This window comes from Labeo rohita, chromosome 1, assembly GCF_022985175.1.
Source record: "Labeo rohita strain BAU-BD-2019 chromosome 1, IGBB_LRoh.1.0, whole genome shotgun sequence".
NCBI lineage: Eukaryota > Metazoa > Chordata > Actinopteri > Cypriniformes > Cyprinidae > Labeo > Labeo rohita.
In genome coordinates, this window is record NC_066869.1 from 18,267,953 (window position 1) to 18,282,418 (window position 14,466).

General features: G+C 36.8%; 1 protein-coding gene across 3 annotated transcripts in view; it reads left to right on the top strand.

The window, feature by feature from the left end:
• The window catches only part of LOC127180920 (VPS10 domain-containing receptor SorCS1), a 204,307-nt gene that overhangs the window by 90,133 nt on the left and 99,708 nt on the right, over positions 1-14,466 (top strand). For all 3 annotated transcript variants that reach the window (XR_007829723.1, XM_051135439.1, XM_051135358.1), the window contains exon 2: positions 13,767-13,834. Coding sequence is in view for 2 of the 3 variants with exons in the window: in XM_051135439.1 (XP_050991396.1) it covers positions 13,767-13,834 (68 nt within the window). In the remaining variant the exon portion in view is untranslated. The remainder of the gene's footprint in view (positions 1-13,766; positions 13,835-14,466) is intronic.

Below are 14,466 nucleotides of genomic sequence, written 5' to 3' on the forward strand. Positions count from 1 at the left end.
TTTGATTATGATGATTATTATTGTTGTTGTTTTAATAGAAATTAATAGTTTTATTGCATTCAAATTAGAAGTGATGGTAAATACTTTTACATTGGTAAATAAAATGAAAAAAAAAAAAGATGAAATAAAATAAATAATTAAAATTTAAATTACAATTTAAAATATAGCACTATAAGAGATTTACAAGCAACTTTTAAAAGGCTGGCCATTTTTTGACCAGGAATCCCCAAAGTAAAGGACTTTCACCAATGCAGAAGGCTTAAAAAAAAAATGTGTTGTTGTTGTTATTGTTATTGTTGTTATTATTATTATTATTATTATTGCTATTATTGAGAAATGAATACATTTAATTTTAAGTGGCGGTAAATATTTTTTACATTGGTAAATAAAACTAAAAATGAAATAAAAATAAAAAAATAATTAATTATTATTATTATTATTATTTTTAATAAAATTCAATTATAGCACAATTTACAAGCAACTTTTTAAAACTAAAATTATTATTGTTATTATTATTATTATTATTATTATTATTATTATTATTATTATTATTATTATTGCATTAGGTGACAGTAAATAATTTTACACTGTTTCAAAAGATTTCAATATGCACAAAAGTATTATTAAAGTTTTTTAAATAAGCTGTTTAAGTGTCATCCATTCTTTTTTGGAACAAATTTAAATATCATATAAAACCATAAAACCTTTAACCATAAAATCAGCAAAACAAAAATAAATCATTCAGTTGATCAGTTCACTAATCAAGAAATCCAGGACTGTTCCAAGACTCCACCTTGACTTGTTGAAAGAGCTGGCAGTGGAATCCACCATGTGATTGCATCACAAACTGTTCAACCTATCTTACACACAATGCTCTGCCTTTGAGCACCTTTAGCCAACGGCTCTTTCCACCATAGTGTTTTAACAAGCGCTGCTGGGGATTGATTTTACCTGCTGCCATCAGACAATACAACACCTCCTTCTTTTCTTCCTGTCCCGCTGTTACTCCAGGTGATTCCCCAGTCAGGATAACAACATTACACAAAAACAGCTCTTTCTCACTCACCCACTCAGTAGAAACACCTGCTAAATGCGCTCAGATATGCACACTATACTTGAACTTCAGCTCCTACTCTGTTGCATATGTGTGTGTTTTGTGCCTTGGCATCAGTAGAATACCTCTATCCGTCTGTTTGTTTTTGCTGGCTGAGTTCAGTATTCGCTGTGCGTTCACTTAGTGACCTCCAGATCCGCAGGAGATGGCGAGTGCTGTTTATTTGTGCCTCTGTGTGAGGGAGTTTTGTTGTGGGACTTTAGTCCTTGGTTTTTTAAGCCAAGGACGAGCACCAGAAAGTGAGAGGAAGAGGTGCAAGCTATGAGCAAAGCAAATAATATTCTCAGAGTCCCGCTACAGCATCAATTTTAATCTTTTCTTGTGTCATTCCAAAGCTGTACAACTTACTTAGACCCCGTTGACTTTCATGGAATGGACAGCAAAATACACTACCACATTTTTCAAAATGTCTTTGTGTTTCACAGAGGAAAGAAAGTCATGCAGGAATGATGTTATGCTGAGTGATTGATGACAAAGCTGTCATTTTGAGGTGAACTGTCCCTTTAAGAGAAAAGTGCCAGTGACTGTATTGTGGCTCGGCTGTCATAAATCCACCATTGCTCTCTAGTGCTGAACTCTTTTCTCAAACGCAAGCACAGTTTCCTCAAGGTCCTGGAACAGTGTGATACAGTTGTATTGACACATAATCCATGACCATCTGGCTCCACACCTCTGGGCCTACAGCTGCTCTTTTTTTTTTTTTTCTCTACATGCCCTCTGTACAAAGTTTCATCTTGCATTTTCACAACAACTTGGATTTTCCTGGACCATTTCCCCTCAGCTTCCTTTTCATGCATTTTTATATGACGCATGTCACCACAAATCAAACTTTGATGTCTTCTTTCTGCTACAAGATGGCCAGTCTTACATGCTAGTGCTGTTATTGTTTACTAAAGCATTAAAAATAATTTTGGCAGTTGAAAAGTGGGTCACTCTTTATATTAGATGGCCTTAACTGTGTACTTACGTCATAATATAAGTACAATGTACTTGTTGTGTTCATATTGTATTGCAAAACACTTTTGCTGCTATTGAGGTGGGATACGGGTTTGGAACAGGTTTGGTGGTATGGGTAGGTTTAAGGGTGAGTTAAAGTGTAAGGAATGGGTCAGCAGTGTAATTTGAAATGTAATGTAATTACATAATTTAATTACAGATGTGATTACATGAAGGTATTTTTGTAAAAACATGTATGTACACAATAATTACGTTGTATGAAATTATTAATGTAGGTACGTAGCGGATAAGGCCAATTAATATAACATGGGACCGAAAACTGAAATTAAATATAAATATTCAATAAAAAAAAAAGTATAATTGTTGCCTTTGCAAATGAGTTGAAGTTGAAGTACTAAAATGACATGAATAACTGAAATAAAAATAAAAATAAATTAAATAAAAGATATATAAATGTAACATATAAATATAAAAATATTATTATTATCATTATTATTGTTAAATAAATAATACTAAAAATTAAAAATACATTGTCACATACTGTATAAGCAGATTATTTATTTTGTAATTTATTATTATTATTATTATAAATAATACTAAATAATAAACATACACTGTCACATACTGTATATGCAGATTATTTATTATTTATTATTATTTTATTTATTATTATTATTATTATTATTATTATAGATAATATAAATAAAAAAAGACATAAATGTTATTATTATGATTATTATTATTATATAAATAATACTAAATATTAAAAACACACTGTCACATACTGTATAAACAGATTATTTATTTATTTATTTATTATTTATTAGTATTTTATTGTTATTATATAAATAATACTAAATATTAAACATACACTGTCACATACTGTATAGGCAGATTATTTATTTATTTATTTATTATTTATTAGTATTTTATTATTATTATTATTATTATATAAATAATACTAAATATTAAAAATACAGTGTCACATACTGTATAAATAGATTATTTATTTTGTATTATTATTATATAATGCTAAAAATTTCAAATACACTGTCACATACTGTATAAGCAGAATTAATTAAAACCCACTTTTTCAGAATAGCTTTTAAGTGATTATTTTGTGTTGTGTATGATGTTTGTTACTTTATTTACTGTTATTACTGTTATTATTTTTATTTTATCTTTTTCATCCGTGTAAAGCGCTTTGAGATGTACCTTTTAAAGGTGCTATAGAAAATAAAGTTTATTATTATTATTATTATTATTTTATTACTACTACTACTAGAGGTAGTTTGCTTAATAGGTTTATTACTACTAATACTACTCTTACTCTTACTATTACTACTACTACTACTACTACTACTACTACTACTACTACTGCTACTACTGCTATTAAAACTATTGTTGTTGTTATAAACAACAAATATAAGATTAATATAGCCACACTTTTTTCACATGAGCTTGGCATTCATAGTTAATTACAATAGATATCATTTTAATGTAAGGTTTATTCTAATGTCATACATTATTCAGATGCCAACACACAAATTAAATACTTTTCAGATGATACGCTCCATCATAGACATCTTGGCAACATATGTGTGGTATCTTTGAATAGCATCAACTGCCTTTCACAAAGTAACATAAAACTCATCCAGAAATTCATCCGTATATTATGTGTGAATCTAATTGACTGCCACTGAGAGGCATTACAAGGTTTAATTGGCAAACTGTGTAATACGACATATGTACACTGCGGTAGGAGTTCATCTGACAGGAGCTGGCAACAGCAAGGCCACCTACAACACTCCCCATATGTAGGAGACAGAAGGGCCCACCGTCCTTCAGCTAATGTTTATCACTCTGTTGTAAAAGACACCGTCCAGGGATGAGTAATTGACCTCACACACAGACACAAAATAAAGGCAGTCGATACACCAATGAAAATGACATCACACACATTTGAAATCTGCAAAAAAAGGAGAAATGTTATCGCCTATATTTTGAAGTCACTAGAGAAAGCACAAAATGAGCTTAAAAACTGAATGCTCATCATAATGAAATGTACGTACACTAATATCACCGTACAGTAAATATAGCTGGACACAGGATTGGTGCTATATTGCATAAGTCTGTGTTTTTTTCCCTCAAGAACTGTACTGGCTGTAATCTAAATTCCCTGAATCCTTGAGTGTCCTAGTATGTGTGCTTAGACCATGATGATTGCTGGTTGTGGTTTATTTTCTCTCTCTCAAGCTTAAGGACACTAAAATGTTTGGAGACCTTTCATTTGTCTATTTCCTTTGGCGCACACACTTCAGCAGCATCTATGCTATAATTTGCATGAGTTTGAAGCAAATAATCAGAAACAAACAGTTGAAGGATGATGCATCCAAAAGTAAACAGCCTAAACGCCCACAGATTTGTGAAAGAGCAAAGTTCAATTCTCTAACAGTAAAAACCATTAAAATTATAACAGTTGGTTGAAACAAGTTAGAGGTGCTGTAAGTGATACTTTGTATGGAATATCGTGTATGAAATGTCCATATTACCTGACAGATTTCCCTGAAATAGGTGCCCTGAGAATCACACCTGTCTCTGTGACAGCCTAAGCTATGGAAATGGTGATGGAAAAAAGTCAAGATGTTGAAGTTACAGCATCCACCAGCATGGGTTCTTTAGGCTTGTTTGCAGTTTGCTTACTTATACTATGCCCTAAAACGATATAGGGTCATTCCATGTTAACCTAACCAGTCACCTCCTCAGATTTTTGATTTTGCAATTTTCACCTGAGAGTCAAATTGCTGGGGGGTAATAATGAGTTTGGAAAGATGGCAGAATCTTAATGTTATTTTTACACAGAGATTGGTAGGTCTATTAGTAAAATCTGTTGACTTTAGCAATCTTTGTTGCATTATGTGTCAATGGTGACCATTTGAAAATGGGGAAACAGCACTTTTCAAGTTTTTCTCCAAAGTTTGCATGCCTGTAACTCAATAAGTATTTAAGATATCTTAATACCCTTGTAGATAATGGGTCTTTAACAAGCTTTCCTTTTGACATCTTTCATTTTAATGCCCAATGCATTTCGTTTCCAGAGATACTGGAGTTTCAGTATGGCTCCAGGAGTAAATCATATATATCTTTAATGCCTCTTGAGTTACAGGCATGCAATCTTTGCAGAAAAACTTTAAAAGTGCTGTTTCCCCATTTTTGATGATAACCATTGGCACATAATGCAACAAAGATTGCTAAAGTCAACAGATTTTACTAACAGACCCAATCTCTGTGTAAAAATAGCATTATGATGCTGTTCTTTGATGATCTTTCTAGTCATTTTTTACTCAGTAAATATTCATCCATGACATTTAATGTTTTGGCTTTCGTCACTATACATGTCTATCTTTCCTCAGAAAAAAATATCATCAAAAACAAAAAGCAAAATTTGAGCAGTTTTTGAAGTTTTTATGCAGTTGATTTGACACTGAATGACCCTATACTCTTTTTGTGAAGAAAAAGTAGATAGTATAACAGAATAGTAGACAGGCTTTGGGACTGAACTACTTCTGAACTGATTCTTCCTTCAAAGCATGATGGGTTGTGTGCATATTACTGGAAATAGTAGACCATTCAGCAGACTTTTAGCATACTGTTTTCAACATACTATGCTTTGGAATGCACTTATTCTGCTTTCACAAACTATTAAGGATAAATATTATGCATGCAGGGACTAAGGCAGGGGTCACCACACTCGGTCCTGGAGGGCCGGTGTCCTACAGAGTTTAGCTCCAACCTTAATCAGACACACCTGAACCAGCTAGTCAAGGTCTTAATAGGTATACTTGAAACATCTAGGCAGCTGTATTGAGGCAAGTTGGATCTAAACTCTGCAGGACACCGGCCCTCCAGGATCAAGTTTGGTGACCCCTGGACTAAGGGTTTGGTTTCTTGATGCGTGTAGATTTGAAGACATAGTCAGAAGGTGATTTTTACATGTATGTTTTTGTGTTTACCTCACAAAATGCTTAAAGAGGACATTGGATGCCCATTTTCCACAAGTTAGAATGATTCTTTAGGGTCTGCAGCATACTTTGGTTAAAATTCCTGAATGGTCGTGCAAAACAACACCCTCATACTGCTTAGAAAATCAAAACGGCTTGATTAAAAAACGGGGATTAAAAAAGGACTGAATGGATTCTTATCATTGTATAAGAATGTACACATACTGTTATATATAGTGCATACTACTGTATATGCAAACACTATGTAAAAGTGAATTTTTCATTCAATGTCCCACTTTAGCTAAAGATATGTTACATCTCAGATCTTGTAAATCTCATGTCTTTTCATGTTCTAGTGTCTTTTCATTTGTCATATCTACTGAGACACTTGGAGCACTTGATCTACAGCATTAGTTACTGTACACGGCCTGCGGACTAGACACGGGCCGCTAAGAGTTGATTCAGCAAGTCAATTCACACAGGACCACTTTAACCTCTGGGTATTTTTCAGGGCATTTTATAGCTGTTAAAAGATGTGTAATTCTTCCATGAAAAAAAATTACTGACATGACCAATTCAGAAGGATTAAAATCACAGAGGAGCGGTGGTAGTTATTACATTACCCCGCCTCCCCATGTACAACTAATCCCGTCCGAACAGGGCTGTAGATATAATTGTTTCTACATTAGTTAATAGGCTTTCTTCCTTCCAAACAGTCCTCAGTTGCGGCCAAACGACGTGACTGTTATAAATTGGGTGCATAGAGACAGTACCTTGAGTTTTGTGGGGGAAAATAAACTAGAACAAATTCGACTTGGACAATTTAGTCCTGGCAATGCTAAGCTATGGTGGCATGTCACTATTTGTTAAGGTAGGGAATTTTATGTGGACGCCCTTATAGGTTTTACGCCTCTCTCCCACATGTGAAATTGTTGCCGAATTGCTCTCGCTGTCCAAGACTGGGATAATTTCGTTTGACAACACCTGCTCTAGTGTAACGTATTATTTTTCACTGGGAATGATTTTCTCTCCTCTAATACAAGAGAATGGCCTAATACCATCCATCCAAACACTACCCACAAACCCTTCAGAGAGTCCGGCATCACTGGCTTCACAAAAACAAACATGCTTTGCACCAAATGCAGTGGTTTTATTTGAGCGTTGAAGGGATAGTTCACCAACCCAAATGGAAACAGGCTGAAAATTCACTAAACGTCAAGCCATCCAATGAGTTTAATGAGTTCTTCTTCATCGAACAGATTTGGAGAAATGTAGTTATAACATCACTTGACACCACTGGAGTGAATGGGTGCCGTCAGAATGAGAGTCCAAACAGCTGATGAAAACATCACAGGTAATCCACATGACTCCAGTCAAATAATAAATGTCTTGTGAAGTGAAAATCTGCATTTTTATAAGAAACAAATTTATCATTAAAGTGTTGTAACATTAAATATTTGCTTCTAGACAAAATATGAGTCCATGATCCATAATAATGCTTCTCCCAGTGAGAAAGTCCATCCTTTGTTGTCCTCTCAAATCAAAATCCACCAATTTGTTTAGAGGTGTTTTGGACTGTTTTCAGTCGTAAATGGTGCTTGGTCTGTGCATATTTCTCACCTGATTCAGATGAGACAAATTTTTCACTGGAAAAAGCAATATTATGGAGAGAGGATTCGCATTTTGGACCAATGGTTTGAAGTTAAAAACATTGATGAATTTGTTTATTACCAACACACAGCTTTTAAATTCACAAGACATTAATTAATGGAGTTTTTTGGATTACTTGTGGATTATTGTAATGTTTCTATGTCCATCATAACACCATATTGACATGAGGGTAAATAAAATAAAATAAAATAAAACTTTATACACATATCACTCTGATTTTTTTCCCCCTAAAAAGCGATCTTGTTCCCATGCACAAACCCTTTTCCTACGTTGCAACTGAGTTATTATTAAAGCCTGTTCCTACAAATAAAATAAAATAAAAAAAAAAAAAAAAAAAATTAAATTAAGTTAAATTAAATTAAATTAAATTAAATTAAATTAAATTAAATTAAATTAAATTCTGAAAGAATTTTCATCAGTCTCTTTAAAAAAGTGCAGCATTTCAAGTTCACCAGAACCCTACAGCATTCAATGCTTTATTTATTTATTTATACATTGATTTAAAAAAATTAATAAAGGGCAAGCCTGATTTGGATGGTGATTTATGCCCTTCCAACAAATGTAAACCTTACAAAGTCACACTTGAGTATTATTCCAACTAATTACATACCAGTGTTGTTTCCTCTGTAAATATGTTCCTGCATATAATTCTGCGTACATAACTAGAATTTAAGAAAAGACTTGATTTAATAAGGTGCTCAGAACAGCACTGTAGTGAAGTGTCTAATAAGCCTAATCAGAATGCAGAAAGAATCAAGCCAGAGTCTTTGTAAATGAGGGAAGCTTAATCAGAATAAGGGTCTCAACATGTAAACAGCTTATACTCATTACTCACAGAAACATGCATCAGCAGTATTAAAGTCATTTTTTTCAGCTTTAATGGTTGTATTGTATTATATTATGGATGCAAAATTAACAAGCAGAAACGTAACAATTGTGTCTAATGTTTTAATTTTTGCAAGGGTGTTTAAATCATCTTTTTTTTTTTTTTTTTTTTTTTTTTTTTTTTACTGAATTATGCTTTATATTAGATTTTTATAATAGAAATTATTCTTGATGAAGGGAAAAAAGAAATATGTCTGCTTTTTGCAGCATTTTGTGAGGTTTTAGATAATGTATTATTTAATTATTCCTTTTTTTGAACACTATCCATAACAATGTAACAGCGGCTCTCTACTAAATGACATATCTATCTGTCAATCAATTTATGCATTCAGGAATGCTGACATCGGATTGACTTTGAAGGGTGGGGTTTTAAAAATTAGGCATGTGATTGAAGTCAGCAAAATAGCTGACATCCCTTACAGCACCTGTATTGGCATGAGCATTTTTCAGCACATTTTCTTTAAATATCACCACTGATTTTCAATCAGACTAACTGGGGCTTGCACTGGGTCACTGGACATATGCCTTTTCCTTCTTGAACTCTCCATTTTAAATTTAAGTATTTAAGTGAGATCATTGTCCAAGAAAGATGATTTTTTTTTCAAGGTTTCCAGCAGACTGAAGCAGGTTCTCTTGCAGTGTTTTCCTGTATATTGCACCATCCATTGTTCCTTTTCTTCATTTTAACAACATGCATACCCCATGTTGATGAGAAAAGCACGCAGCATGATGCTATCGGCAGCATACTTCACTGACGAAATGGACTTCTTTTGGACCACACATATCACTGATTTTTAGCCCTAAAAAGCGATCTTGTTCCCATGCACAAACCCTTTTCCTACATTGCAACTGGGTTATTATTAAAGCCTGTTCCCACAAATTAAATAAAATAAAATTCTGATGCATCACTAATGCTGTCAGAGTTCTGTGTGCCATTTGGACTGTTTATGTTTGTTTTTCCCATTGTGCCCATATTTGGTTCTTCCTGTCCTCATTTTGTCCTGATTAGTTTATTTACTACACCTGTCTGTGTCTTAATCACCACCCTTTATAAGTCTGCTTGTGATTTGAGTTTGCTGTCGGTCCTTGACGTTATTTGGATGTGTGTGGATTATCGTTCTGTTCCTGCCTGTTCCTACTAAGAGTTATATTAAATTGTTATTTGTATCGTATCTCGTTTCTCGACTCATCTATCCAGCACTTACCGTGACAGAAGGACCGACACTACAGTTTATCCCCGGCGTTTCCCTGCTTTATTTTTTCCGTTTTTTTTTTTCTCAGTGTTTGTTTTTTTGTTTTTCGTTATGGATAACCCTGCTGTCCTCCTCCTTCTCCTGGAGCAGGGGAATCGCTCTCTCGTGGACCACACTAGAGACTTTGTCCACCTCGTACCACTCACACACTTCCCGGACAGCAGCCTTTGCACATTTTACCGTGCAGGACTGAACATCGCCACGAAAGCGCAGCTGTCCGGGAGGGTCCACGAGAGAGCTTCGCCGACTACATGGAGTGGGTGCTGGTGTCCTGTAGATCTTCGTTGACCGCGGAGGATGACACCAGCCCCACTCAAGACCCAGAGCCCAGCCAACCAGCACCCCGACACGCGGAGTTTGAGCCCGAGCCCACCGCGGATGACGAGCCAGAGCCACGAGCGACAGAGCTAAAGATCGCCACAGAGCCAGAGCCCTACACATCCGATCAGGTGCGAGAGCCGGCTACATCTACCATGACGGGGAGTGCAAGATGGAGCGTGTGAGGGCTATGGAGAGCCCTGCCCACTGCACCACTGCTGGGGGTGAGCTGGATGATAACTCTGGGGACTTGATTGACTTTTCTACGGAAGATCTAGAGGATAACTCTGGGGACTTGATTGACTTTTCTACGGAAGATCTAGAGAATAACTCTGGGGATTTAATAGACTTCTTTACAGAAGTATCTACCTGTCTCGTTATGCCTGCCTGTATGGAATCCCCACCCACCCTCCCTCTTCTGCCTATGTCAACATCTGTCTGCTCACCGCTGTCCCCTGACAGCCCCTCTGCTCACCCTCAGCCCACCACCTGTGCAGTGGGTGCGCCGCGGGTCTGCCAGCTTCCATCGGCGTCAGGGCTGGAGGATCCCTCATCTCCGCCTCCAGCCTCAGAGTCCAGAACTCCGCCTCAGCCCTCCGACCCTGCGGCTTCACCACGGCTCTCAGCGCCCTCGTCTCCATCGTCGCCCATCGGTCCACCAGCTCCACCGGGCTCCCTCGTCTTTCCGGCTCCGCCCTGGTCGGTCGTCGGCCCTTCATCACCTCAGGACTCTGTTCCTACGGCTGCGCCTCATCACTCCGTCCCACCGGCTCTGTGGACCTCCTTCCTCCCTCTGGCACAGCCTCCATCCTCTGTCGCTCCGGCTCCGCCGCGGACCTTCGGATCTCCGCCTACGCCTCGGTCGCCAGAGCCTAGGGCTCCGCCTTGGCCCTCCGGATCCTCGGTGTCGCCCTGGATCTTCGGCTCTCCGTCTCCGCCTCGGGGTCCTCCGCCAGCTCCTCCGCCAGCGGCTCCGCCTCCGTCGGTCGCCCCCTGGAGTCGTCAGCCTTTTCTCCACCATGGCTCCTCCCTCCGTCGGCTCCACCGTGGGTCGTCATGATGGCTGTGGTCTGGGTCTCGCATGGCTCCTCCTGCTCCGGGTCCCTCCTGAGTTCTCCCTGGCTCCTCCCTCCGTCGTCACCACCCTGGACTTTGTTTATTGTCCTCCTCCCGGAAGACCGTCCGCCACCAGAGCCTCCTCCCACAATGACTTTATTATTTTCACTCCCTTTCCACGCCGCGAGGTCGCGCCTTCCGGGAGGGGGGAGTAATGTCAGAGTTCTGTGTGCCATTTGGACTGTTTATGTTTGTTTTTCCCATTGTGCCCATATTTGGTTCTTCCTGTCCTCATTTTGTCCTGATTAGTTTATTTACTACACCTGTCTGTGTCTTAATCACCACCCTTTATAAGTCTGCTTGTGATTTGAGTTTGCTGTCGGTCCTTGACGTTATTTGGATGTGTGTGGATTATCGTTCTGTTCCTGCCTGTTCCTACTAAGAGTTATATTAAATTGTTATTTGTATCGTATCTCGTCTCTCGACTCATCTATCCAGCACTTACCGTGACAAATGCAAAGACATAGAAGTCCGAGGGCTTCATATGGCGTTTTTGTCTAAACCCAGACATCTTTTTTTGCCTGCCTTCATATTATACAGACCTGTTCGAGTTGTTGAACAGTGCTCTGGTGCTTTGCTCTCCGTTACTGAACTGTATGTAAATGTCAGGGCAGCTTTCAAATAGTACAAGAGATCTCAGGAGTTCACGCTGCTCCCCATATTGCTGAATGAATTGACTATAGCCTTAAAGGTGTTGTCTGGTGGACTATAAAGCCTGTTTTACATGAAGACCTGAATTATTCTTTGAGCTGAAGGGGGATTTCATCATTCCTGTTCTTTCCCAGAGTACTCTTCTATTTGAATGGTTCTTCACCCTTTTATCTTTTAGCCATTTCTATATTTTTTCCACATGCAGAAGGCCTGTTTAAGATGGGGTAGAGTCTCTGTACCAGTTTTATTAACGTTGGATTGAGATGTGCATGTTAGTAGACTAAAGAGTTTGAGCGTAGCCGTAAGGGACAGATTCATAGTTTAAAGATATGGTCATTTTGGCTGCCCTTTGAAGCTGTATTACATAAAAATAGGCTTTTATTTGAAGAATTCTCTGATTTTTATCCTAAAATGATGAGTGACTGTTTGTAAACTAATGAATTTTTGTGCTTTAACATTCAACACTCTTGACTCAAAATGTGCTCTGATATATAGCTGAGGGGCTTTTTAAAGAGTTGATATATATTTTTCCCACACTTATTATTGTAACTTGAAAGCATCAATGAACTCTTTCCCCATAATGATCAGCGCTCCTTCAAAAGGCTTTGAGTTCATATAGGTATGATTTTTTTTCTTAGAGCATAAATAGATTGTAAGTTTATGAGTCTACTTTTTTCGCTCTAGGCATGAATTTCCTCTCTCTTTTTCCCGTCTCTAATTTTCCTGGAGGAATTTGACTGACCTAGTTAGCACAGTCTCGTGCACCTTAAGAATCTTATAAAGGATATTTACAGCGCTGTAGATAGATTCAGCATGATATGATTAAGTAATGAAGAGATGAATTATTAGGGTGTCAAGGAGGAAGCCTGATGCATCATTTAATGGTGTTTTATGCTGAGATGAAGAGAAGATGTGAGGATTTGTGCATTTTGAGGTTGTTTTAGGCTGATTTATTGAGCAGTTTATATAATGGGTAATTTAATAATGGCTCTGATTCCGAATTCATGTGGACTTTTGTGCGAAAAGTTAATTTGTTGATGGTGTCTTTTTTTTATGCATGAAAAATAGTTACTTCAATTTTTTATTTATTTATTTTTTTTTTGGCTTTTTTTGCTGGCAAAGAATCTGTCCAACACAACTACTGCACATGTGGGAATATGAAATGTTTTTGAGAAGTTGACATAATTGTGGCATGCTGTACTTCATCTAAAATGACTTTAAATATACATTTTGCTTTTTACAATCATATTAGCTGCTTCATTTGTCACACCATAGGGCTTAATAACAAATGCAATTAAGGCAGAAAGTCTGACCATGTTCTAAAATCTGCAAATATTTGATCTTATATATTAATCTAAGATATATTTTCTTTTTTAAAATGTGCATCGCCTACCCATGCATGCATAATTAGCAGATGTTTTCAACCCTTTCGGTGCATTTTTGAACTTGATAATGAGCTTTTTAAGTAAATTTATACAGTATAAGATTTTAAACGTTCTGCCAGATAAATTATGCATTTAGATTTTACTCAATTGCATTACACCATCTGAAAGGATATACAGTAAATATGCTTTCAGAAGGTTAACAGGGTTTACAGTTTTGCAGTTTAATTTAACAAGCCTTGTGCTCAAGGTTGTGAAAGTACATCTTAGAAAGTGAAATCAATGCAATCAAAGATATTTCTATGAACTTTTCAGTTGCTATAGTGGTGCAAACTGACAAATGGCACCTAAACAAGAAAAACTGATCAAATGAAAGAATAAATCTTTACTTTACCTTTCTTTATTTTTTCTTGTACAGGTGATTCTCATGCTGACCAAACTGTATGACTTCAATCTGGGCAGTGTCACAGAAAGCTCCTTATGGAGGTAAGAATAATAATAATATTATTCAAGGCTTCATTCTTTATGTTTACATGCTATAGGGAAATGTATTACAAGCATGTTATGTAATATACCTTTGTGACTGTTTGTTCTCAACTTGTTAAAGCTTTTATTTAAGCATGTAGATAAAAGAGATCAGTGTTACAATTTATACATTGTGCAAATGATGTGATGCAGTGTCCCTCTGGTAGCTCTACAAACATCAGAGAGAAACTGATAAATACAGTGCACTTTAAAGGTTCTCAGAGCCTCTCTGGAGTTGCATTTGATAAGCGGCGTGAAAGTAGAAACACATCCAGTGTTGAGACTTTTAAATCAAATCTGTATTAATAATCTGATGAAGCCACATTAGCTGATTAATGGTGTGTCTATCGCTGATCGTCTTTATATCCTCAGATATCCAGCCCACAGCTCATTGATCTGAGTGGACATGACATATGTGTATTAGAGCTGCTTGAATGGAGCTGGTGTTGCAACTCTTGGGATAGTTAATCTAAAAATTGTAAATCTGTTGTCATTTTTTCATCCTCGTGGCATTCCAACTCTCATGCATTCTGAAACTGTATGCATTTCTTTCTTCTGTGGAACAGAAAAGAAGATATTTTGAAAAATGTTGG